The sequence below is a fragment of the Protobothrops mucrosquamatus genome, unplaced genomic scaffold (assembly GCF_001527695.2).
Source record: "Protobothrops mucrosquamatus isolate PMUCROS unplaced genomic scaffold, P.Mucros_1.0 scaffold251, whole genome shotgun sequence".
Classification (NCBI taxonomy): Eukaryota; Metazoa; Chordata; class Lepidosauria; order Squamata; family Viperidae; genus Protobothrops; species Protobothrops mucrosquamatus.
In genome coordinates, this window is record NW_015386599.1 from 249,899 (window position 1) to 273,710 (window position 23,812).

Genomic DNA, 23,812 nt, shown 5'->3' on the forward strand with positions numbered 1-23,812 from the left:
CCCTGGGATGCTACAACCATTATAAGTGCAAGCTGGCTGCCGAGCACCTGAGTTGTGATCACGTGATCATGAAGGCATTGTGACAGCCAGAACTCTGAGAACCAGTTTTAAGTGCCGCTCTTAGCACCATCACAACTTTGAATATTGGCTGAATGTGTGGTCAGTAAATGAGAATTACCTATATTTTAATTAATGATTAAACTCCAATGATGCAAGAATATAATGCAACAATTGGGGGGGGAAATCTGCTAAAGTACTCAAGTGCCCTGGAGACATGCATTTTTGGATCAGGTTCTATTATTTGTCTTCATTAAATAGGTAGGTATCTTTTCCACTAATGTTCAGACCATTTAGCAATTAGCTGGGTTGTGACTAAGAATCAAGAAATTATCACAGTGCATTTATTACTCAAATGGTAGCTTTAAACCACAGATCTGGAGCATATGGTTCTTCTAAAAAGCATTGTGTTAATGTCTGTCAGATGGGAAAAGATATAAAAATGCTATATAGAAAAAAAAATCTTGACATGTTGTTTTACAAATGCAACTTTAACACATTTATTAATTAAGATCATTTTATTTACAAATTACTTTGTTTCTGGCAGAAAGTTGACAAAAGATGGACTACTAATATAAAAATACAAATAATTCAGTTTTAATTAAAAGGTCATGGCATTATTCACGTACAATTAGAACACTGGGGAAAGAAAAACTCCCCATTTATGAGTTAATGGCAATACATTGGTATGTAGATAATCTTATTACTGTTTTCAGTTATCAAGTATTATTTGCACAGTAACGAAATATTGAGATATACTATCCTTTTCAGCAATGGAAATTATTGAAACTGAGTCTCAACACATCTCAAGACACATTAGGAAAAGTTCTTCTGCTAGTTCTACATCCATTTCAACCTAATGAGATTTGATTTCAAGTTCCATAATTTTGGCAGTGTCAGTAGCAGTTTCTATGACACAAGCAAGCTACAGAAATTCTAGTGCAGACATGTCAAAACACAAGGCCCGCAGGCCAGATCCAGCCTGCGATGGGCCCAGAATTGGCATGCAGGGCCGCCATGGACACAGCAAGAGACCCGTCCCCTTTGCCCCAACCCACCCCAGTGCACAGGAGGCAGTGAGCGTGCAGGGGCCGATGGTGTCCGGCAACAGCCACAACCCACCGGCCCCTCAGCTGGCACACTCTTGAGGCTCTGCAGCCCATGCAGCACAGGTGGGTCTGAGTGCTGCATGGGCCCTCCTGACCCTCCAAGCAGCAGGCAGAGGAAGAGGCGGGGTGAGGCATGTGATCCTGACGTGCCAGGTGGCTGCCTGCCCACCCACTTGCTCCGTCCCATTTACCTTTGCCCAAGGCCATCCGGCGGCCCAGATCACAGCCTGCCCCCTGCCTCCACCTGCTGTTTGGAGGGCTGGCCCGGTGGTTGCAGCACTCAGACTCACCTGTGCTATGTAGGCTGCGGACCACAGAGTGAGGTTGCTGCTGGACCCAGTTGGCCCCCATGCACAGGACGCCCAGAGCAAAGAATGGCCACAGCGGCAATCTGCCTTCCCCCTTTGGGCCTGTGAAAATTTTCCTCCTATCAATCTGATGCACCTGAAAGTTCTGCAGACAGAAGGATGGAGGGAGGGCAATGAGTTGGGCCGAGGCCACAAGACACAGAGAGGACCCCAGTGTGAGAGTCGCAGGGTGTTGCAATGGGAGGACCCGTTGAGCCCCGTCCAGGACATGGAGTCGCAGATTAGCCAACGACGATCGAGAAGCTGTTGTCACAGCGCTGGAGGTTGCACATCATGACCCACTTGGCTCGACAGACACGGAGGCATGGTGCCCAGGCAGCCCAACCCACATCTCCCCCCTCCAGAGGGTAATGCATGTTGGCACCACCTTGGATGGTGCCATCTGATCCCAGATGCGTCAGAGGGCAGAGGGTGCACAGATCACCACAAGGGCCATCCCCAGGCCATCCCCCCCAGGGGTAATCAAATGGGTCGACCTGCCACCGGCCCTGGCCTCCCCTTGGCATCTCGTTGCTGCTCTTCAGTCCCATCGCCAATAGCGTCTGTAGGAGTAGTGGGAGGCCCACCAGGCCTCACCTCTCTGTGCTCTCTCTGGTGGCAAGGTGGCCAGAAAACGCAGTCCCAGGATGCAGGGGGGCCAGGAGTTGTTAGGAGAGCCATGCGGCCCCCTCCCCTTGACGGTCTGCTCCATGCCCTAGGCTATGAAACCAGTCCACGGCCCATGGCCGTGCGCACAGGCATCTGGGTCCAGTAATGATCCTTAGACCACCTGTCCCACCACCTGCCTCGCCTCAGTGGCAGCAACAGCCCCATCCAGCAGGAGCCTGTCACCCCTCAGCCCCCCAAGCCCAATAAGCCCATTCTGGCAAAGAGAGCAAGCACAGTTGCAGCAACCTCAAGGCAAGCACAGCCGGGCATCCTCTCACAGAAGCAAGGCCGGGCTGCAGTGTCTGGTGCCCCAGGAGCTCAAGGACTGGGCACCCGCCCCCAGGCAGCTGTGCAAGCCCCCATGTGGCCTGAGAGGGTCGGCAAGGGTCCTCCAGTGGATCTGGCCCCGGTGCCTGCCCTGGTCCTGCCCCTCCTCTGCCAGAGATCCCTGGATCCCCCCCAGCCCCACCTGGGCCCCCACAGGATGCATGCAACGTGTTTTGCATGAAATTCAATCCACATCAAGGTTCACTATATTCCATGGCGCTTATTCCCAAGCCAGTAGACAAGACTGCAGGCTGAATCCAATTCATCCCAGTTCCTCGCGCAACAAGCTGTGCAGTTATTCTTTAAAATATCTCAAGCTAGAATCCGTAAAACCAATAAATTCCAATTTTTAAAAAGAAAACCACCACTGGATGTTTACTCGCCCTGTGAATCAAGATGCTTTGCGTCGTTTGACGATACCCACCTTGGAAAGCCAGAGGAAGAACTGAGGCTTTCCAAGAAGTGCTCACAGAAAAAAGAAACACCCTCACCCAGCATACCTCCAAATACAAAGCAATAGCATAAACAACCATTTTCCGCTGGCAGCTGTAGTGGAAGCCAGGTTTACTCCATCATGTTAGTTGCACACCAGTAGCTTCTGGGACTTGAATTTCAAGGAGGCACCCGGAAGCAGAATGACACGTTGCGTACACTAGAGCTCTTCGTGAGAAGGAAAAAAAGTGATGAAAATCAGATTTTTCAAACTCAGCACCTTTAAGATGTGTGGACTTCAGAATTCGCACCAGTTTGACAGAACCGGCAGCTAATTTTTTGTTGCCCAGCCCCAGAATGGACTTCCAGAAGCGGCATCCACCCAGAGAACCGGTTGTTCACATATTTGAATCCCACCACTGAGTCCACACCTTAAAGGTACAGAATTTGAAAAACACTGATCCAAATGTCTTGTGGTAACCCCTTCCGTCCTTTGAATAATTGCCAGTTCCTTTTATATCATTTTTTTATGTTAGTCTCAGAAATGTCCACATATCTTCATTTATCACAATTAAATACTTCAAAGTGATAAAAAGGGGTTTTAGGTGCAAAACAATTTCTAAATAAACTTGATTTTTTTCCTCTAAATCTGACATGCATTTATTCTTCCCCTTAACTTTATATTTTGTTTACGCAAGACATCAAACTATATAATAGCTGTATTTTATCCCACAATTCTGTTTTAATAAAATTAATGTGGTTAGTTCATGATTTGGTGTGCGATGTCAAGCCACAATAAACTATAAATATTAACCACAAACTTGTCATAGGAATGCAGCCACATCTGAACTCCTCATATGAGTCTCTATCACAGGAATGCTAAAGTATGGAGATTATATATCCAACTGAGATTTTACACTGTTGCAGTGTGGGATGCTGCCATCTGAAATTCTGTCAGCTCAACACTTTTTCTCTAGTGAAAAAGGCCTTACCGATAAATGACAACACTCAGTCATAAGGGGATCGTTCTGGGCTCCCCTCCCCCATTTTTAAATCAGTCTATATTGCACTTCCATAAGCATACTATGGTTGCAATGGTGCCATTTCATCTATCTCCCCCCTAAAAAAATAGTATGGTTCTAAATTATTATAGGCTGTAGGTTTGAACTTTTCTCCGTTTCTTTCAACCATCTTCAGTACTTGCCAAACCACATTTTATTACAGACACTATTGTTCACCTTATGCTTGGACTTCTGATGTGTCTAATCTATTACAGCTGAAAACCACAGCTGTGCCTCCTGAGAGTAACTGCATTTGGTGAACTCAGGCTGATGACCAAGAATGCTATTCATGTTACATATATCTAAAAAATTACGGATCGACATAAAAGCAATTCCAAGGTATGCTCGTGGTTTTGCTTGGATCTTAAGCCATGCATAGGTGTTTTTCACTGTGTACAATGTATTCTTATCCTCTCAAACATGCAAATTGCTACAAATATAGAAAGCAAGCTAAGAGTTCCATAAAACTCTCGGCTTGCTTTCTTTCCTAACAGAACTTAATTAGAATGAACTGATTTGGTAGTAATAAACAGATGAGCCATTTCATAACATTTTTACTATCATATGCTTTCTGTAGTCTATATCAGATGTCCAAAACTCTAAATAAAGGAAAATAAACAATATGAATTATATAATAACTTTTTTTCTTCTAGAGCATAGCACGGAATGTTCTTCAAACAACCAAAGCAGCATAATGTAAATGGAATCAAATTTTCTTCTAGTAAAAATGCAACTAATACTGTTAGTTTTGAAAAAGACTTCCCTCTCCATCTCCCACCTGCTAGAACCACAACAAATTTGTACTCCATCTTGGGACAAACCCAGAGAATTATGGCTATGTGCTAATGAAGACCAAGAGGAAAAAATGGGCTGATCCTTATTGAAAGGATCATCAAGATCAGGGAATGTTTAATATTTGTTGAGATGAACTGTTAGAAGATCCTCTTCTAAGTGGCAGTAGTTTTGCAGTTAAATTTAACTCCTAACTTAAAAGGAGATCATGACCTTTAGACAAGTGATTAAACCCTCCCTCCCCACAAAACCTTGAAGCTAATGGTTAATACTGATTGATCATTCTTCTGTAGAAAAAAAATGTTCTCATCTTGGAGCATAGTTTCATTTAAGACTTCTGTGCAAGTAGAGTGGTTAGTTTGATCTTCCCATCCATGGATGCAGTGAGGCAGGTCCCACAATCCATGGCTGTGCACCAGTCCACAGTGACTACCGGAGCCCTATGTCCTCCAAGGGAAAGACAGCTCTCTAGTATTTTGTCATTGCTATTCAGCTGAAATAGAGAAACAATAAGTCAAAGATTAGCAAGGTTTTATGGTACAAATCACTTGCCAATAGGGGATCTAAAATTCTAGGACAACTCTAGTCCTTTAAAAAAATAGAATATTACCCTGGACTTTAAGCATAGAGCAGAGCTGAGATAAATAATGTCAGAATGATTATTAAAAGTACAATATATACTAATGTCAATGAAAGTTATATGGATCATAAAACAGATCGAAATTTCATCACTCCACTTCTCAAAATATGCTGCATTTATACTCTTGTCTCCACCTATGAGTTTCCCAAACCGTTTAACAAGATATATGATCATAGGAAAGTTAACTAATATAGATGGCTACAAGAACCAAGATCTTCTTTGGTAAATTCCACCCAGAGGCACTATATGTAGCCTAACATATAATACTACAATTCAATGTGGCTACTTGGTTTTGGCTTAGACGTGTGATTTCTAAATCATATATGCTTTCATAAGTTATGCAAATTGTGAAATTGCATCAAATTGATGCTTATTCATAAATCATGGTTGAAGGCCTGGTTTAGAATGAACAAATTCAGTTCTTTAAACAAAGTCAGAGACAGCATGTAATTATCTTAATCAATAGCTAGTACCTTGTAGATAACCCCTCCAGTGGAAGAACAGGTTAACATGTAGTTTCCTTCAGAATCAAATGCAAAGAGCCTTCCACGTGGGAATTGGACTTGTTTGTATCCGCTGTAGCCAGACAACACAAAGGGCCCAGTGGCATCTTTAGGGAGACTAAATTCAGAAATTTTGCATCCGCTTTTATGGATATTCCATTGAATAAACTACAATGATATAACAGAGCCCAGTAAGATATATAAAAATACACATGCATTATTTACTTTGCAATAGCACCCACAGATACAGAGAAAAAAAATCATTGACACCAGAAGAAACACAACCAGTGGGGGTCCCTACAAATTAGGACATCTGTTTTCAAAATGATTTATAGATTCACTGGACGAACAGCTTTCAGATGAAACTTCAGAAGATACAGAGAGTTGCAAGGTCTTTTCCAGATATGGTGACATTAATTAGATGTAGTTACCAGCTATTTTGAGGGCCAAATATATCTCCAAAGAAAGAAATACCATGTTTCCCTGAAAATAAACCCTAGCTTGATTTTTACGCATGTGCCTAACATAAGCCCTACCCCCAAAATAAGCCCTAATTAAGAACATGTGAAACTGGCTGCCCGCCCATTTCATCTGGTGGTCCGTGGTGCCGCCACGAGGTGAGGCGAGGCAGGTAGGGGAGGAGGTGGAGCTGTCCCACCCGCCTCCACAGACAGGCCTCCAAAACCCTGACACCTGTCTCACCTCGTGGCGGTGGCACCAACAGTCCCGTCCAGCAGGAGCCAGCGTGGCTGCCGCCAGCCCACTTCTGCTTGCGTGCTTCACCTCCAGCCTCCGTTTCACCAGCAGAGACGATCAGGAAAGGCCTCTACAGCCGAGAACAGAGCCCTGGGTTGACCCGCTCATCATCCCCAGCCTCCATTTCACCGGCAGAGGTCTTTCCTGAAGGCTCCGTTCTCGGCTGCAGAGGCCTTTCCTGAAGGCCTGTGCCAGCAAAATGGAGGCCAGGGGGCGATGCATGCATCAGCCCAGGGCTCAGTTCTCGGCTGCAGAGGACTTTCCTGAAGGCCTCTGCCAGTGAAATGGAGGCTGGGGGCGATGCGCACGAGTGGCCGTAGAGGAAGAGGGCCATTGGCGGGCACGCAGGCTTGTGCTAGATGGGGTTGTTGGTGCTACTGCCACGAAGTGAGACAGTAGAAAAAATAAGACATCCCCAAAATAAGATCTAATGCCTCTTTTGGAAGCAAAAAAAAATATAAGACGGGGTCTTATTTTTGGGGAAACACGAGTAAATACTGATATAAATAAATGTGTTGCTGTCATATATAATGTCAGTTTGGCCACAATTTTTTAAAACCTACCTTTCCATCTTCACCTATGCTATAAACAGCATTCTCATCATAGCTGAATTCAACAGAATAAACCTCCCCATCGTGGGCCTTCCAGCTCATAGCACATTCATGCTGCTGCATATCTGGAAGACAGAGAGAGAAAAAGGCCACATGGATTATCCTCATAGTTCTCTAAGACAGTTTTTGAACTTGGTGTCTTTCTTGCCCATCCATGTTGATATTCTGACTGAAAAGACTTTTGCTGGTTGGTGTTATAATGGAATGATTTCTCTAGAGGAAGGAAACAATAAGAGGAGGAAAATAATTATCTTTATCTGCATGAATACAACAGTTACCATGGTCTTCAACATGATTAATTCCACCAATCCTCCATCTCTATTAAAAGGCTATAGATGCTCTGAAGCTTGGGAGGCAGCAATTTGATAACCTCCATTGAATTTGGGCACAACATATATTGTGGATTTCATCACTGCTTTGCTTTCGGAGAAAATGGAGTTAGAACTTCATTGGGGGGGGGGGATGTTCTTCATCCCTAACTGAAGCTACATCCAACAAACAAAGACAAATTTTGAAACCTTAACAATCTCTACCAAAATACAAACAATCATTAGTTCTGTTTATTCCAGTATGAGGTAAGAAAGCAGAGAGAGGAGAGTGATCTAGTGGTTAAAACACCAGGCTAGAAAGCAGGAGGCTGTGAATTCAAGTCCCACCTTAGCCATGAAAGCTAGCTGGGTGACCTTGGGCCAATCACTCTCTCTCTCAGCCCAAGTCACCTCACAGGTTGTTGTCATGAGGAAAATAGGAGGAAGAAGATGTGCTGGATATGTTCACTGCCTTGAGTCATTTGTAAAAATAATAAAGGGGGATACAAATAAATAAAAAGTTAACTGCCAAGTCCTAACATGAAATCTGATATAGAGACCTTCACTCAATGTTATACATATACAGATCAATAACAACCTCCCTGAATGTTGTATCTTAGCTGAGAATTATAGTCAAAATATACCTAAAGTACACTGCATTGTATCTATTAAAATGAGGGATCTAATAAAAAGTAAATGATTAAATGAGAATAACATCACTGGTTAACTTTTGTCAGTGTACCAGCCTTTGGCCCATTCTCCCACTCCTGCTCTATAACAAAGTGTCTGCTCAGTAACTGAAAATCCTAGGACCTACAGAATTTAAAATGGAGGGAAAAAGCCATTTACCAAAGAGGCGAATTATGCCATCTGCTGCTCCAGTGACCAGGAGATTCCCATTATGATTGAAGGCTGTGCAGTTTATAGCAATGGGCTCTGGTTCAAGAGAAAATTGGAGCTGAAACAGCAAACAGAACACAGAATGTAAATTGTTTGTTCTTTCCCAAGGGAGCAATTACTCTGAGATGTCCATCTGAGAATTGCGTTGAAACGAGATGGGTGGCAAATAATTCAAATAAATAAATAAATAATCCAGTTGTTCAATCAAACACCACAAACTTACATCTGAGTTTTTTCATCTCCCATTGTATTCTGTAAATACTAAATGGACACAATGAGCTTTTTATAAACTAGCCTATATTTCCTGAAAGCAGTTATTTATAAAATGAAAAAATTCCCACCAAGAGAGGTCTAAATATAACCTGATTAGAGATGAAGGATATCATCCCGCAAGTTCATTGGAAGAGACATATTTTTCTTTAACATGTTTTCTTTGCAGTTAAAGATGGCTCAGTCTTAATGATACAGTGCTTAGTACAACAGGATATGCGTCATTCAAAGCTGTACAAAAAGTACATCTAACCACAAAAGCCAACTAGGTATCCTTGGCCAATATTGAATCTAGAAGGTGGCAATAAGCAAACATATATTGGTCAACCTGGCATTAGCTCACATCAACATTAAAGCTACTGTGATGACAATTATTCAAAAGTTCTAAGTAACCATAATATTAAGGAGAAACATATGAAGGATTTGTTAAAAACACCAGTTAAGTACCCTCTTTTTTTGAGCTATAGATTAAGAAAACATTCTTTTATTTTTATCAAACAAGCGCAAGGGTGTGTGTGTGTGTGGGGGGAAATACACACTATACCTGCTGCTTCATAGTTTTGGTATCCCACAAAAGCAATTTCCCAGGAACTTGATTGATGCCCTTTCCTCCAGAATCTGACGTAGCATAATCTAGCTGATTGACAAGGCCAGATGCTGCAGCTGAACAGACAAAGGAAGCACCACTTGGACTACAAGCAAGGGACAGGATCCTGAAATAAAGAGATACAATGTGGCCTTCCACATAGTCCAGCGAACCAAGAAGGAAACCAACTGCTATTGGGAGTGATCAGAATTTCCTAACACAAAAATATGCATCTATACTGGTATAAATATTCACTCTCAATATTAAAAATGTAAGCATATACCTTCTTCATTCTCTCCTCCTCCAATCTCTGAAGGTCTCTTAAATAAATGCAAATGAGTAAGAACAGCTATGGATGACTATGACCAAATATCTGCAGAATAAAGTCTGTGTGTCAGCTCATGCTGCACCTCTGTAGGAAGCCCAAGAAAATCCTTTGCTTCCCTCTAACACTTGGCTTAGTCCTGTGCCTGATCATGGTACCACTCTAGAACTTTGATGATATAGCCGCATTATACTCATCCTTTCTCTTTAACTGTCTTACAACTCAAAGAGGAGAAGGAGGCTTGTCACACTTACCAAAAGTGATAAGTAAAATTATTAAAGTCTTATGTGATTCTTCTGTCACAGAATTTTCCTATGCAGAGAAGCCATAGTATGTAAAACACCCCAAATACAGCATTAACAATTCCCCCCAAGACTGTTGAAATGGCAAAGAAGTGACAGAAGCAAAGCTGAAAATACACTCAAGATTCCAATAAAGGAGAATATTTGTAGCTCAGAGTTGAAATGAGGGATCCTTGTTGCTTTCTGAGCTTGATTGTTTTCTTGCAGATGTTTCATTACCCAAACTAGGTAACATCATCAGAGTTGACCCTAGGTTGGGTAATGAAACATCTGCAAAAACCCAGCCAAGCTCAAGAGAGCACTAAGGATCTCACACTCATGATTCCAATTCACAAATAAGCAATCAGTTTAAGCAACATTCAACAGTACTGTTCTTATTCTTGTCACAAAAATCACTATCACTCGAGATGAAATACAAAAGCTAAAGATCAGGCTTATACCTGGGCATATCTTCATCAATGCTAATTTCACAAAGATTCTTCTTGGCTTCAGTGTCATAGAGACGAACAGTACCAACTCCACTGCCAAGCAACAACTTCAGAGAAGTAACAGAGGAAAAACAGAGATAAACGATACGATTGGTATTCCTCTGAAAATTAACAGGCTTTGTGTGTTTGTGTGTGGGGGGTGGTTTTATCATTTAGCTTAGGCCATCTACAGTTTGCTAGACAGTATGCCTTCTTAAAGTTTACTTTAAAGTTTACTTAAAGTTTACATATTTTTTTAAAGAGGCCTGATTGAGAGTAATCTTGTGTCTTGGAGGCTAGGGCAAGTCCAGATCCTTGCATGGTAAATAAAGAAATCAAACCTTGTCTTTGTTCTAATTAATCCTTCTTTAACTAATCTTGTCCATATCCTAAACTGCAACTGTGAGATAGTTCCTGACAAAAAGGAAATTACCAGACATTGTCTGAAAGGTAGACTTCTAAAATCTTGTAAATATAAGAAAGAAAAAGAAAGAGGAAGGAAGGAAGGAAGGAAGGAATCTGAGTACTTCCAGATTCTCCTGGCATATTATTGTAAAGCTAGAGTCACATCCAGGCAAGATGGGCAGCATATAAGTTTAATAAAATAAATAAAATATTATTGCAGACTTCCCATCCTTTCATGCAAGGTATTTTTATTCTAAGAATTCTATAATAGCTACTATTATATATTTAACATAACAAGGCCATTTATGTATGTATGTATGTATGTTTTATTTATGTTATTGTAATTTGTTTGATTGTTATGAGGCACCCATGGTGGGCAGCATATAAATTTAATTTATTATTATTACGGATGGTAATATGGTCACCAAGATGTTTAAAGAGAATTTGCATTTTTATCCATCTACTGAGTCCTACTGAGGCAGATGTTGTTGTTTGATGATGTTAAAGGTATCATAGGATGTAAACTGTCCCAAGAAAAGCTGCCTTTTGCAACTAACTGATGGGGATTTTGTCAATGCCAGTGATGTTCAAGTGATGCTCCAGATGTTTGCGAATTATTATTATTTAATCAGTTCAATGATTTAGGACAGCACACATTTAAAATAAATCACAGCATCAGCTAAGGAATACAAATAAGCAATAAGAAACAATCAAGTGGATAATCAAAATAGTTTTTAGCCATGGAATATTCCCAGAACAGACAGCTATAAGAAGAAACTCAAAATTGCTCAGCAACAATAATGAGCTGATACCTGTTAAACTGATGGAAGATATTAGAACAACGCTTGTAACGGTAATATCCAAGCTGCAACCTTTTAGTTTCACTTTCTGAATTTGTTTTCCAGAAATCACCCAACATAGCAAATTTAAATTCTGCAATCCTTTTCTATTAATTTTGTTACAAGCCTAGTATTTGTAGCATCATCAATGCCCTAAAACCATAGCTGCCATCAGAGCCAGCTATCTTAAGGTACTTTTATGCCTAGGAACATCCAAGCAAAAAGGAAGGTGGGTTTAGTACAACTTCTTCAATATGGCTCCCTCCTCATAGACTGGACTAAAAATCATCCCTGGCCAAAACCATAATCACAGTAACCCCAGTTACTCACCAGCCTGTCCCGTTTGGTTGCCCATTCCAGAGAAAGCAGTGGAGACTTGGAAATTGAAGATGCTTTTGTCTGCATGATAGGATTGAAAGACCACACCTTGATGACTCCATCCACATCTAAACTGGCCACTCTTCTGCCAGAGCAGTCCACCCTGCACACAGAAAGAAGATAGACTTTTGCATTTATAGCCTTCTCTTCATAAATTTGATATGGATTTCTATTACCCATTTGATCTTTCACATCTATTAAACCCTGTGTAGATATTTTCATGCTCATTTAAATAGTATTTCTAATATGCAAAACTTTGTATATTTCTTATGATAACAAAACATGTACCTAAATATAATTTGCAATTGACAGACTGGGAGCCAAGAATAAATGTCCACAATTTGGTATGGTAAGTTCACAAAGATTTGGATTCCACTCTATTGAGATGATATTGATAAATACGACATTCAGTTTTCTATTCAATCCTTACCGGCAATGCATGATGGATGAGTGGTGTTCTCCATATTCCTCTTGACTCAGAACAATGAAGGGCTGCTCATGCCTTATGACTCCAGCATCCATGACAGTTCCAAATACTTTTGTCTGGTTTTCCAGTTGTTCAACATGAAGCTCAGGGAATGGCTCTGTTTCAATGACAGTAATCTCCACTTTCTTCTCAGCATTCTGTCCCTAAAAGACACAGCCAACTAGGAGAATCAATTAAGCTCTTCAAACCTATCTTGCACCAAGCTAGGTTTTAGGTAACTAAGACTACAGATTTGTATCCTATCAGCAACAACACAAATATGATTATGAAAGTTACAAATTGCAGGATGAGACATTTTTGTTCATTGATCTATCCATTCTCAGAGAAATCACCCTTGGGAGAAAAGCAAACACTGAACTATTTGAACCTAATGAAACTAGACCCCTGAACTCAATTCAATATCCAGTCTAAAATTACCTCCTCATCCAGAGACTGCACAATAAGTTAGACCACTGCATAACTTACTATATCTAATAAGCAAACCCCTGTCATTCAGCCAGCAAAAAAGCAGAAATTCTGTATGATTTACTATAATACCTGATCACAGCCTAGTGGCATTATTTACGGCATTTAGGAGAACATTTCAAGCTGGTACTTTAATACCTCATTATTAGAAGATCCAAAGCTTGTTGATGAACAACAAAAAGATTTTGAGATTTTTTTTTTCAAATAGACAATTTACCAATTTGATCACTGCCTGGGATGTGTTTAAAACATTTCTCAGTAGGCATTTCATAAGGGCTGGTTATACATATTTTATAGTGGAAATGTAATAAATTCAAAGGTAAAGTCATACATGATTTGGTTATATCTTCTGGTTGTTCTATATTGATTAAATATTAATTTTGAATCATTATTACATTACATTCTAAATATTTAGAAATAATCTATTTAAGATCCATCATGCTTAGATGGTTAACAAAAGTTATTGTCATAGGAAAGCTACACATATAAATGGGACCAAAAACTGGTTAGATTAAACGTGCGCACCCTTGCTTTTCAAAAGTTCCTTAGTGATACAATAAAAGGACTGGACAATATGTTAGCCTGAGGTCAAGATTTCTTTAAAAAATTAGGTATTATCTATTTCACTTTCCTTTTTGTAAGTTTTTTGCATGTTTTCCGATTCTTTTCTATTCTATTAAATCAATTTTTTTTAAAAAAGAAAAAAGCAATAAATGTTAAAAGGAGAAAAAAATGGCTAAATATTAAATACTCTTCTATAAAGTATATTGCCATTCCCAAAATGTAAACTTTCTAAGCAGCAAATACAGCAAATGGTCCCCTGCTGCCTTCAGGGGCACAGAAATGAGAACTTACCAAAAACCACTTCTGCTTAGCGTTAGTTCCGTGTCACAGAAGCATCATGATTTTAATCAGTAACTATGTTGCATCCACATATTTATGTTTGTATTCAAGTGTAATCTGAAGATTCCCAGCGGTGTACAATATAACAATGCTGACAGACAAATCTACATCTCCCAGAGACATGAATAGTCTATAGACATTTCTACCCTTTTTAGACATCTACATATTTTACAAACAGACCCCTGGATAATGAATTCTTAATGCAGCAGCAATTGTCAAGCAGAACATATTTTTTGGTTTAGAAAAAGTTATTATTGCCAAACTCAACTTTGAGATTCAGACACAATTTTCTAAGTTAATAGCATTAAGCAGGAATATTTAGTACTAGCCACTTCCTCACTGAAAAACAGAAGCACTGAACAATTTTGACACAAACAGAAGATAACATATAAAAAGAGGAAAAACATAAAGCATAAGCAGAAACATTTTTTCCATCATCATTCACCAAACAAAAATAAACCAATGAAACTTTTTTGTTGAAACAGTTAAGAATCAAAAAACAGAGGACAAAATTAAATGAATAGTTTTCAATATGAAAGAAAGCATACTGTGAGTTCCACATTTTAAAATATTCTACATAAGGATATTTACAGTAATTAATTGTGTTGAGGAAGTCAAGGCTTCTTCCAATACTGTAATACTTGTTGAGGGTTATAACAGCAAGAATAAAAAAGCCCAAAAAGAATATTTGGCACTTTTGCTGCAGAATGGCTGATAAAGCTCACTATTTCATTTCATGTGTACATGCACGCATAAACAAACTCAGCAACAAATACAGAAAATTAATTCTTAACACGACCCTTAATCATCCAAAAAAAGAGATCTCAAGGATCCAGCAGAAATAGAATAAACAAATAATGAGAGAAGCTTAGAATTACAAACATTTAGGAAAAAGATTGAGAACACCAAGTACTACAATGTTTTAATCTACCCTGAAAATATTGTCAATAATTCTAGTTGCCCAAGTCAACAAAATATTGAAGGACAACAAAGAACCTACTCCCTATTTTCTAAAAGTTTATTTCTAGGGGTTCAAATTGAAAGAAATTTTGTTTCTAAAATCTGTGCTGCAACAATACTTTTTGTACATGTACCATGTCTTAGTTATTTGCCATTAGAAGGGTAATTGTAAAAAAAAAAGGCATCATAGCCCAGTCAGTTCTAATAGAAGAGGTAACTGTTAGCAACTTTCTACTATTCTAGAAATAAGTAACTGAGGGCTTATTACAATCCACAAGAAATGTTCACATAAAATGCAACTATGTTTTCTGACCACAGATCACAATGGGTCTTTCATAATCAAAATTTTTGAAGATGGGAAAGTGCTGCTTATTTCTTTTCTATCAAGTTTCAAAAGCTGGGAAGGCTTGCACAAGTTTTTCCCCTACGCAGTATTCATCTCCGAGTGCAAATACACTACGGGAGAAATAAGCAGCTGACTAGTCATAGGGCAAAAAGCCTATGTAAACTTCTGCTGCTCAAACTATTTTAAGGAAAAAATATTTCAGAACCTTTTGTCCCTTTCGTGATTCATAAGAGAACATCAGCTGGCAGAAGAAATAACACTGATGTTTTATCACTTGCCCAGTTCAAATAGGTGACTCATTAAAAAAAAAACCAAACAAATAAGTAACTGCTCAGACTCCATGGGTCATTTTGCCTTACACCAATCAGCTGGTTATGAGCAGAAAGACACATAGTTCACTTTACTCAGAAATACTCAGAAGGAAAACTTGCCCTATCCACACAAGACACTAGCCGCACTACCTGGAAAGCTATTTTAGATCCAATCCACACAAGACACTAGCCGCGCTACCTGGAAAGCTATTTTAGATCCAAACTCTTTCTTTTCCTTTCCATGATCCTGTAAACGTCTCTGATTCTGTTGTATTGAGGTAGGCTCCATGGAAACCACACCACCGATATGACTTTTTGATTCCTTGCCTCCAATTGCTGCCTCTTTCCCTTTGGGAACCTAGAAAGCAAAGGGAAGATTTGACACATTTTTATTCTCCAAAGCCCCATGTCTAAATTAGTAATTCAGGTACGTAACAGAATAGCAGACACAAAAACAACACTGTATTGTGCACTCTGATTCTTACACATCACACACAGAGACAGAAACTGCAATTATTTCTCCTTACCTGGTGGTTTGGCAGCTCTTTTCTGCCTCCTTGTGCGATTCCTGTCTGTGCTGGTGTGGCTCCTGTTGGCTGGGTTGTTCTTGCAGGGCCCTTTTTGCTCTGAGGTAGCAAGGAAGACAGGAATCCTCCTCGGGCCTGCAGAGAATGTGCAGTGCTTCTCTGGCTGCATATCAAGTCACTAAATGAGATGCAGGGAGTAGTGGTGGGGAGGCAAATTAATGGAGGTGAACCCTAAATCTCCATACCTGACAAAAATTCCACTTTCCAAAAGAATTTTCATTTATGTCACATAATGTTCATTTTCAGACAAAGAGTCCTTGAACTACACTTCTCCAACCTGGTTTGTTCAGAAACATTGTAGGATTCCAAGGTTCAGAATTCCCACTCTTGAACAGCCAACTAGCTGAGAATTTATAGCAATAGAGTCCCAAGATTCCTAGAGGCACCCAGTTCGGGGATGCTTTCTTACATGAAGTGCATTTAACAACTCATGAAGATTTTTTTTTTTAAAAAGAGATACCTAACCACCAGTTTTATGAGAACGTGGAATGCCAAGGAGAGGGAGAAGGTGGAAGACAAGCAATAAATTTCAAATGTTTCCTTATCTTTCTCTTCCATCATATCTGTCTATGTCTCTAGAAAAGTTCACTAGGTAAATCATGCAAACACTTCTATAAGGTCCAGGATTTCTCTGGGTAATCTAATTGTGTGCTCAGTGACTAGCCTCTAACATACACTCACAGCTCTGAGTCTCCCAGATGGTCCATGTTAACTACATATGAAGGAAGTTTATGATGAAGTGTCAAATCCTCCTCCTCCTCCTGTTGTTCCTCTTTTTTTATATGGGAGTATTCTGCTTGCAAAGCAAATAACTAGAAAAAGATGGGAGAGAGAGAAAGAATTGAATTGCTTTCCCTTTATATGAATGCAAGCCATAGAAATGGAAATTAATTGGTCATTAATTTCAAAACAGCAATTATATTAGCACAAACTATTAGGTAAGAATCTTAGTTTATCAAACTACAACATGAATGAGCAGCATACACAAGCATGCTTACAAGCCACAAAGGAACATTTTTATATGATTCATTTAAACATTTCAGATAGTCTGACAAACATTGCTTGAAATTTGGTTTATAAATCCTGACTTGTTTGATACTTGATTCAAGTTCATATTATGAAGATCTATTTTTTCATAGCTTTTCTAACTACATATAGTGAAAGATTGAACAATATATTTCAGTGCCAGAACTGGGACACAAATCTTAATATACAGGTGCAATTCTTACCTTTTGACAAAGGACTTCATTTTTTTCTTGCAGGAGATTGTTCCGCTGACATTCTGCTTCGAAGTTCAGAATCACTGGCACAGGTAACAAAGGCTAAGGATAAAGATACTTAAGATACTTACAGGACTCTTCCCTTTGCATATGCACCAAACCTTAAGTACATTCCAAGAACCCTAAGAATTTTGGGGGAAATATCTTAACTTTGCCTTCCTTGGTACTGCATCAGTAGCCTAGCAAGGTGTCAAAAACTTGACCCAAAAAAAAAAAAAGGAAAAAACTGAAGTACAGGTAGTCCTCGACTTATAACAGTTCACTTAATGACTGTTCGAAGTTACAATGGCACTGAAAAAAGTGTCCCCCAAGCCACAGCCAGACACCTGCCTGCCCACCCGGCGGCGCTCTTCCTCCTGTCTGAGGTTTTCATTGTTGTGAGCATTTCTGTTGAGGATTGGCAGCGGGGGGGTGGGGTGGGATGATGTTTGGTTTTTATTCCCCCGTCTGCTGGGTGGTTGCAGCAGGTTTTGGTTACTTCACATGACCCTCGGACACTGTGACCGTCATAAATATGAATCAGTTGCCAAGCATCTGAATGTAAATCATAAGATCCTGGAGATGCTGCAACATTCCAGCTGATCGACGCTTCTTCTGGGCTCAGCAGAAGTGCCAGGATCAGCGCCGAGCTCCAGCTGGAGCCTGGCACTGATCCTGGCACTTCCACTGAGCCCTGATAGTCCCGAAGAAGCGCTGATCTTGGCGCTTCCGCTGAGCCCTGACAGCCCTGCAGCTCCAGCCATCTCTCGCTCAGCCTTGTGTGGTGCTGCCACCGGTTCAGCTCATTCCCCTTCCCCGCTACCACTTTTCTAGGATGGTCGCGTACCACCTGCCAGGTGCCAATGTACCACAGATGGTACCCGTACCACTGGTTGAAAAGCCTTGGACTATATGATCCCATCTGAATGCTATAGTTTCTCGAACAGTTTAGCCAAAATTACATTTAGCTGGGTTTCTAGCAGGCAATTCTAGCATGGCAGAGTGATGGATGATTATTTGAAATAGAAGAAAATATATTAATTCATTAGCTATAGAAGCAGTTGTGCTAGAATGGAAAGGTGATTCCTATTGCCCTCATAAAAACAATTATTACTTTCTAACAAAAAAGTAAAAGAAAACATGCACAGAAAAGCAGTTGCTTCAGGTTTACAATATTCTTCCATATGAAAAAGGATATGAATACACTGAAATAAAACACTGAGGAAGTTATGTAGAGAAACAATGAAAATATCCATCCACCGACGGGAAAAATACATGGCAAAGTTAGGGTTTGCATCTGGATTTGGGATAAAAGGCAAAACAAACCAATCCTTCCATTCAGTCTGATTTTGAAGTTCGGAGGCTTGTTTGAGAAAGAATTCTTGTATCTTGTCATTTCTGTTCGTCTAAAATGTACAAAAAAGAGATTCAGATATCACTTTTTTCCCACAGCAGCAGCTGTTCAATCTTCAGCAGCTGATAATACAGATTTTATAGCTCTCTAACAGAATAAGAGTATCTTTCCCACTAAACTTATACAGCTATTTTCTGAAGAATTATGTCTATCTTGTTTTGACAGAATACAGATAATCCTTGACATATGACCACAAATGAGCCCAAAATTTCTGTTTCTAAGTGAGACAGCTGTTAAGTGAGCTTTGCCTCATTTTATGATCTTTCTTGCCACAGTTGTTAAGTAAATCACTGCAGTTGTTAAATTAGTCACAGTTGCTAAATGAATTTGGTTTTCCCATTCGCTTTGCTTGTCAGAAGGTCGCAAAAGGTGATCATACAACCCCAGGCCACTGCAACTGTCATGAATATGAATCAGTTGCCAAGCACCTGCAGCAACATGGGGATGCTGCAAGGGTCATAAGTGTAAAAAATGGCTATAAGTCACTTTTTTCAGTGCTGTTGTAACTTCAAACAGTCATTAAATGAACTATAGTAAATCAAGGACCACCTGTACCTATTTTTAACTATCCTTATTTTGAAGCAAGCTTATTAAGTTGACACAAACCTGCACAGCATGAATGAGATAATAGCGGTATAAACTGATTTTCAACTTGTTCACTGTAGGTCGATACATATCCTCCAGTCGACTGAAAAGGCGTCTGTCAAGGTAACTCCAGTACTCTCGAAGAGCAGCTAGATCATAGCTGTGAACAAACTGCAGAAGCTGGTCCACTATTTTGTCCACCTAATTAGAAACCCTCCAAAGTAAGTTATGTAACCAACAACTTCAGTTATTAAGAAAAATCACAGCAATAATTAGGGGGTACAATTATCTGTCACAGGATAAAGGAGAAAATGAAAAAATCAAAACCATGTATGTTGACCATGATTTACCAAGCAAATGCTTGTCTCTTTTATAGAAAGAAGATTCAAATATATATAATTAAAATATACTTGACAGGGTTTAATAGTTCAGAGCAGTACAACAATTCATACTAAAGGGGCAGTATAGTAGTACATGTGGGGCTGTCTCCATTACTCAACTTCACATAGGTAAATTTGTTCTAATCCCAATTTCTCTACTTCCTCTCCAAAAACATTGAGGGTCTGACAGCTTGGCTAAGGAGAAAATTTTATGAAACGCATGTGCAACATTAAATAAATGGTTACATCCCTCTGTTAGCTCCTGCCATTTTTTATTCATATTTAAGACTTTTTGATGATCCGTATCCAACGTATTAGCCGACTCAAAAGCCAAGACAATTAAAAGTTGTCCTGAGAAACTACAATAAAGATTGCTTCTAATTTTTTTGTTCCAGGATGAAATATAACCATCCAGTAGTATAAAGAATGCAATTGAAAAGATATGTCTTAAATTCCAAATGAGGCAAGCCAAGATTTGAGGTAACAAGATGCAATGGGAACTATCTGGAGTCCAGGATATAGCTCTTAAAATGTTTGAAGAAGTCCTAGCAATCTGAAATCTTTATAGCAACAAACCTGGGAGTCACATAGCATTTGCCTGATTGTTTTAACTTTGAAAAAATGAATGGCAAGTGGCAGGTAACTGAATGTTAAGTACAGGTAGGGAAGCTTAGAATAGTTTTGGAATATCTTTGGTTACTATCTGGAACAATCCTCATTTGCTCCCTTCAAACATTGAAAAGTATCTCTAAATTGTGACATTCTGATTTATTCTCCATCTGCCTTTAACTCTGTTACTGAGAAGACCATAACCTTTGTTTCGATATACAGGTAGTCCTTGACTTATGACCATTCGTTTGGTGACCACTTAAGTTAAAACAGCACTGAAAAAGGTGACTTACGAAAAGGTCTTTGTCTTAATAACTGATGCAGCATCCCATGTTCACATGATCAAAATTCAAGCGCTTGGCAACCAGTAAGTATTTACAACATTTGCACAATCCCAGGGTCACATGATCACCATTTGCAACTTTCCCAGCTGGCTTCCAACCATGTCAATGGGTGAAGCCGAAATTGCTTAATGGCCACATATTAGCTTGACAACCATAGGAAAAAAGGTTGTAAAACTGGGTGCTTTGCTTAGCAACTGGGAATTCTGGTTCTAACTGTTGTTGTAAGTCAAGCACTACCTGTAATTTGTAGCCAATTTTTCTTCTTTATAACCCTCTGTCTCAGGTCAATTTCAGCTATAAAGGGAATGTCAGGTTACTGGCCTGTGAGTAGAGTAATAATATACAACTGTTGTCAGCTAAAACCAATAGAAATAGGAAAGAACAGGTCATTTCAAAAAGGAACTTGAAATAGAACATATAAAGAAAAACCAGAAATATAGAAACATTTACTATAATATATACAGTAACTTTCCAGACAAGAGTTGCATCTGGCCTTTGAATGTTGGGTCAGGGTGCTACAAACCAAATATTAGTTGGTAGGATTAGGAGAAAAAAATATTTTATTTCATTTACTTTTGCCATTCTAGATTTATGTTTCATAATTTTCCACTTCTCTCATATTTAAAAAATTACAATTTGGTAACAAGCGTTCTGCATATTGGTGAAGAGCTGGCTGGGACAATAAGGTTAGAATCCAAGATAGGTACGTACAGTTTTGGGTTGGGTGTGTGGTTTTTCTAAATTTTATTTTATTTCATTCTTTTCATATTAGTTTTGTTTGTATTTTTAAACATTGTTGTTAACCAACCAGAGTTGTGTGCCGCAAAGTAGGTAGCAATACATAACTTTTAAACAAAATAATTGTAAAAGATCTATCATGACTGCACCCTGGCTTTAAAAGCGTTTATTTCAGAAATTACATGGATCCATGAGGCTCCCGATTATGCCTCTGTCTGAAATATTAAATCAATTTAATAGCTGTTTAACTTTTTTATGAGATATGTCTGGACTTAATCTTTTTAAATAAATTCTAGTGACAATTATTTTATTTTGATTAATAATCTATTAGGCAGATTCAATACTAGGAAAATATGATATATATAAGCAAAATGTCAACATCTAAATCTAACTAGATGCTAATAATCCATGCAGCCTAGGGACTTTTGAAAGGGATGCACTCTACACATGCTCTTCACCTCCCCGTTCTCTGGTAAGACCGGTTCTAAAGAAGAGCTGCAAGGGACTGACTGGGTGCCTTCTAACTAACGAATTGGAAGCAAATCCAAAAATAATTTCAATCAGCCCCTGCTGAAAGGCAGGCCCATCCAGCCAGAAACCACTGTTCCGGCAAGACGCTCAGAATTCCGGGGCACAACAATGCTTTCTCTGTTCCTGCTTCTCGCAGTGGCAAATCAGCGTGAAAAAGGAAGAGCGGGGAAGGGGCGTTCTGGACTAAATGCCCTCCCCATCACCTAAACCAGGGGTAGGCAACCTTGGCTCTTTTATGACTCGTGGACTTCAACTCCCAGAATTCCTGAGCCAGCTATGCTGGCTCAGGAATTCTGGGAGTTGAAGTCCACGAGTCATAAAAGAGCCAAGGTTGCCTACCCCTGAAAACCTCCCCAAACCAGCTCAGGCCTTTCCTCCCTGCAATCCTCACCCGGAAGCCTTTCTCCTTGTCTGCCTTGATCTCCGCATCTAGTTGTTTCAGCGTGGCAGTGAAGCCGCGGAACAGCAAGTATTCCCGCACCAATTCGTCAACACGCTCGGCCGCAGCCGCCATCGCGCCCCCGGCTCGCCGACAAGACGAAGAGACGGCCGGAGTTCCATGCGCCGCCCTACGCTCGCTCGCTGCCCCAATCCTCCTCCTCGCTCCGCCCCTGGGTTTTCCTTCGCTACCCAACTTTTTATTACAAATGACTGGCTTGTATTTACAAATTGTGATTTGTTTTGCTTAGAAAACCGGGTCTGAGCCTTAAAGCATTGATATCCTTAAAAGACGTTCGTCCCTTTGACCGATTTCTAGTTGAAATGTTAATTTATATTGTTAGTCCATGTACGATATGCCATACGCTAAATAAATAAATCCTTTGACTGAGAATTGGCAACGCCGATTAGTAAAGAAAACTCATGATTTTGGCACAACCCTCGGGATTTCAGATTTTAAAGAACCTAGATGTTTCTTAATTAGCTTACTGAGTTATGAATTTTCCTTATCACACAAAGTGTATGTAAATAAAAAATCCTTCATGTGGATGAACCCACCAACTTTATTACCTATCCCGTATATTAATGCTGCTAACCCAGTTATATTATTTTTTTAACATGCACGTGCAAGGCCTTTTTAAAGGAATTATCCGGGTGGGGGTGTCATTCTACGCATTTCAATGTTGATAATGGATTAATATTTTCTATTAAAGAAACAAACCTAAATGGATAAAATATAGTAAGAAATAATTCACTTGTTTGCCCTCTCAGTTACTGGGCTATTTATGCCACTGACGGGACAAGAAAAGGATGCAGCAAAAAAGTTGGAGATGGTACTTTCAACCTTCAACTTCTCAGTCTCTGTCTTAAAAAAATGTTCTGGTATTGCTACACAAATACATTAAAATCTAAATCAAGTTTTTAGCAGAGCAGACTTCAGGATTTATAAGATTATGGTTGCAAAAAGCTGCTGTAGTGTAGACCATGTTCTCCATCCAGTTAAGGAGGACTTATGAAAGTGGAAAATGAACCACCAGTACAGTTTCAAGAGTGGTATTATGGATGTACTGGTGAATTCAGGTCAACATTTTAAAAGTTAATTATGCATTTTCAATCTGCAATATCTATAACAATCAGTCATTAGTTTGTTACTGGCGCCAGCAGGTATTTCTCAAGTCAGCATTGATACTTGGCTAGGGCACAATTTACCCTGCACCTTAAAATGAAATTCTCCTTTAAAAATAGGAACAGCGTTCCTACACATTTTATATATGCTTGCTCATTTATTTACTCTTAAATAAGGGCATTATTATAAGTGTTCTTAGAACCTGTGTGCTAAATTCAAATCTTTCTGTACCTCTGTAAAGAATG

The 23,812-nt window shown here is 39.6% G+C and overlaps 1 protein-coding gene across 1 annotated transcript; it reads right to left on the reverse strand.

The window, feature by feature from the left end:
- Positions 1–4,541: 4,541 nt before the first annotated feature.
- Positions 4,542–22,524, reverse strand: WDR91 (WD repeat domain 91). The gene is made up of 15 exons (XM_015814437.1): positions 22,395–22,524; positions 19,423–19,602; positions 18,601–18,808; positions 17,373–17,455; positions 16,825–16,955; positions 16,084–16,261; positions 15,756–15,914; positions 12,515–12,714; positions 12,037–12,187; positions 10,436–10,530; positions 9,327–9,495; positions 8,462–8,570; positions 7,257–7,369; positions 5,908–6,105; positions 4,542–5,287 (listed from the first exon to the last, which is right to left on the reverse strand). Exons 1-15 carry the CDS (start codon positions 22,515–22,517, stop codon positions 5,123–5,125), a joined length of 2,262 nt encoding a protein of 753 aa, XP_015669923.1. The 5' UTR covers positions 22,518–22,524; the 3' UTR covers positions 4,542–5,122.
- Positions 22,525–23,812: the final 1,288 nt, after the last annotated feature.

What these genes read in the sequence shown, in the direction of transcription:
- WDR91 (XM_015814437.1), bottom strand. Translation starts at nt 22,517, where the DNA reads ATGGCGGCTGCGGCCGAGCGTGTTGACGAATTGGTGCGGGAATACTTG. An exon ending in ACAAGGAGAAAGGCTTCCGG is followed by an intron (nt 19,603 to 22,394) that starts GTGAGGATTGCA and finishes GTTTCTAATTAG; the next exon opens with GTGGACAAAATAGTGGACCA. An exon ending in AAGAGCTGCCAAACCACCAG is followed by an intron (nt 15,915 to 16,083) that starts GTAAGGAGAAAT and finishes TTTGCTTTCTAG; the next exon opens with GTTCCCAAAGGGAAAGAGGC.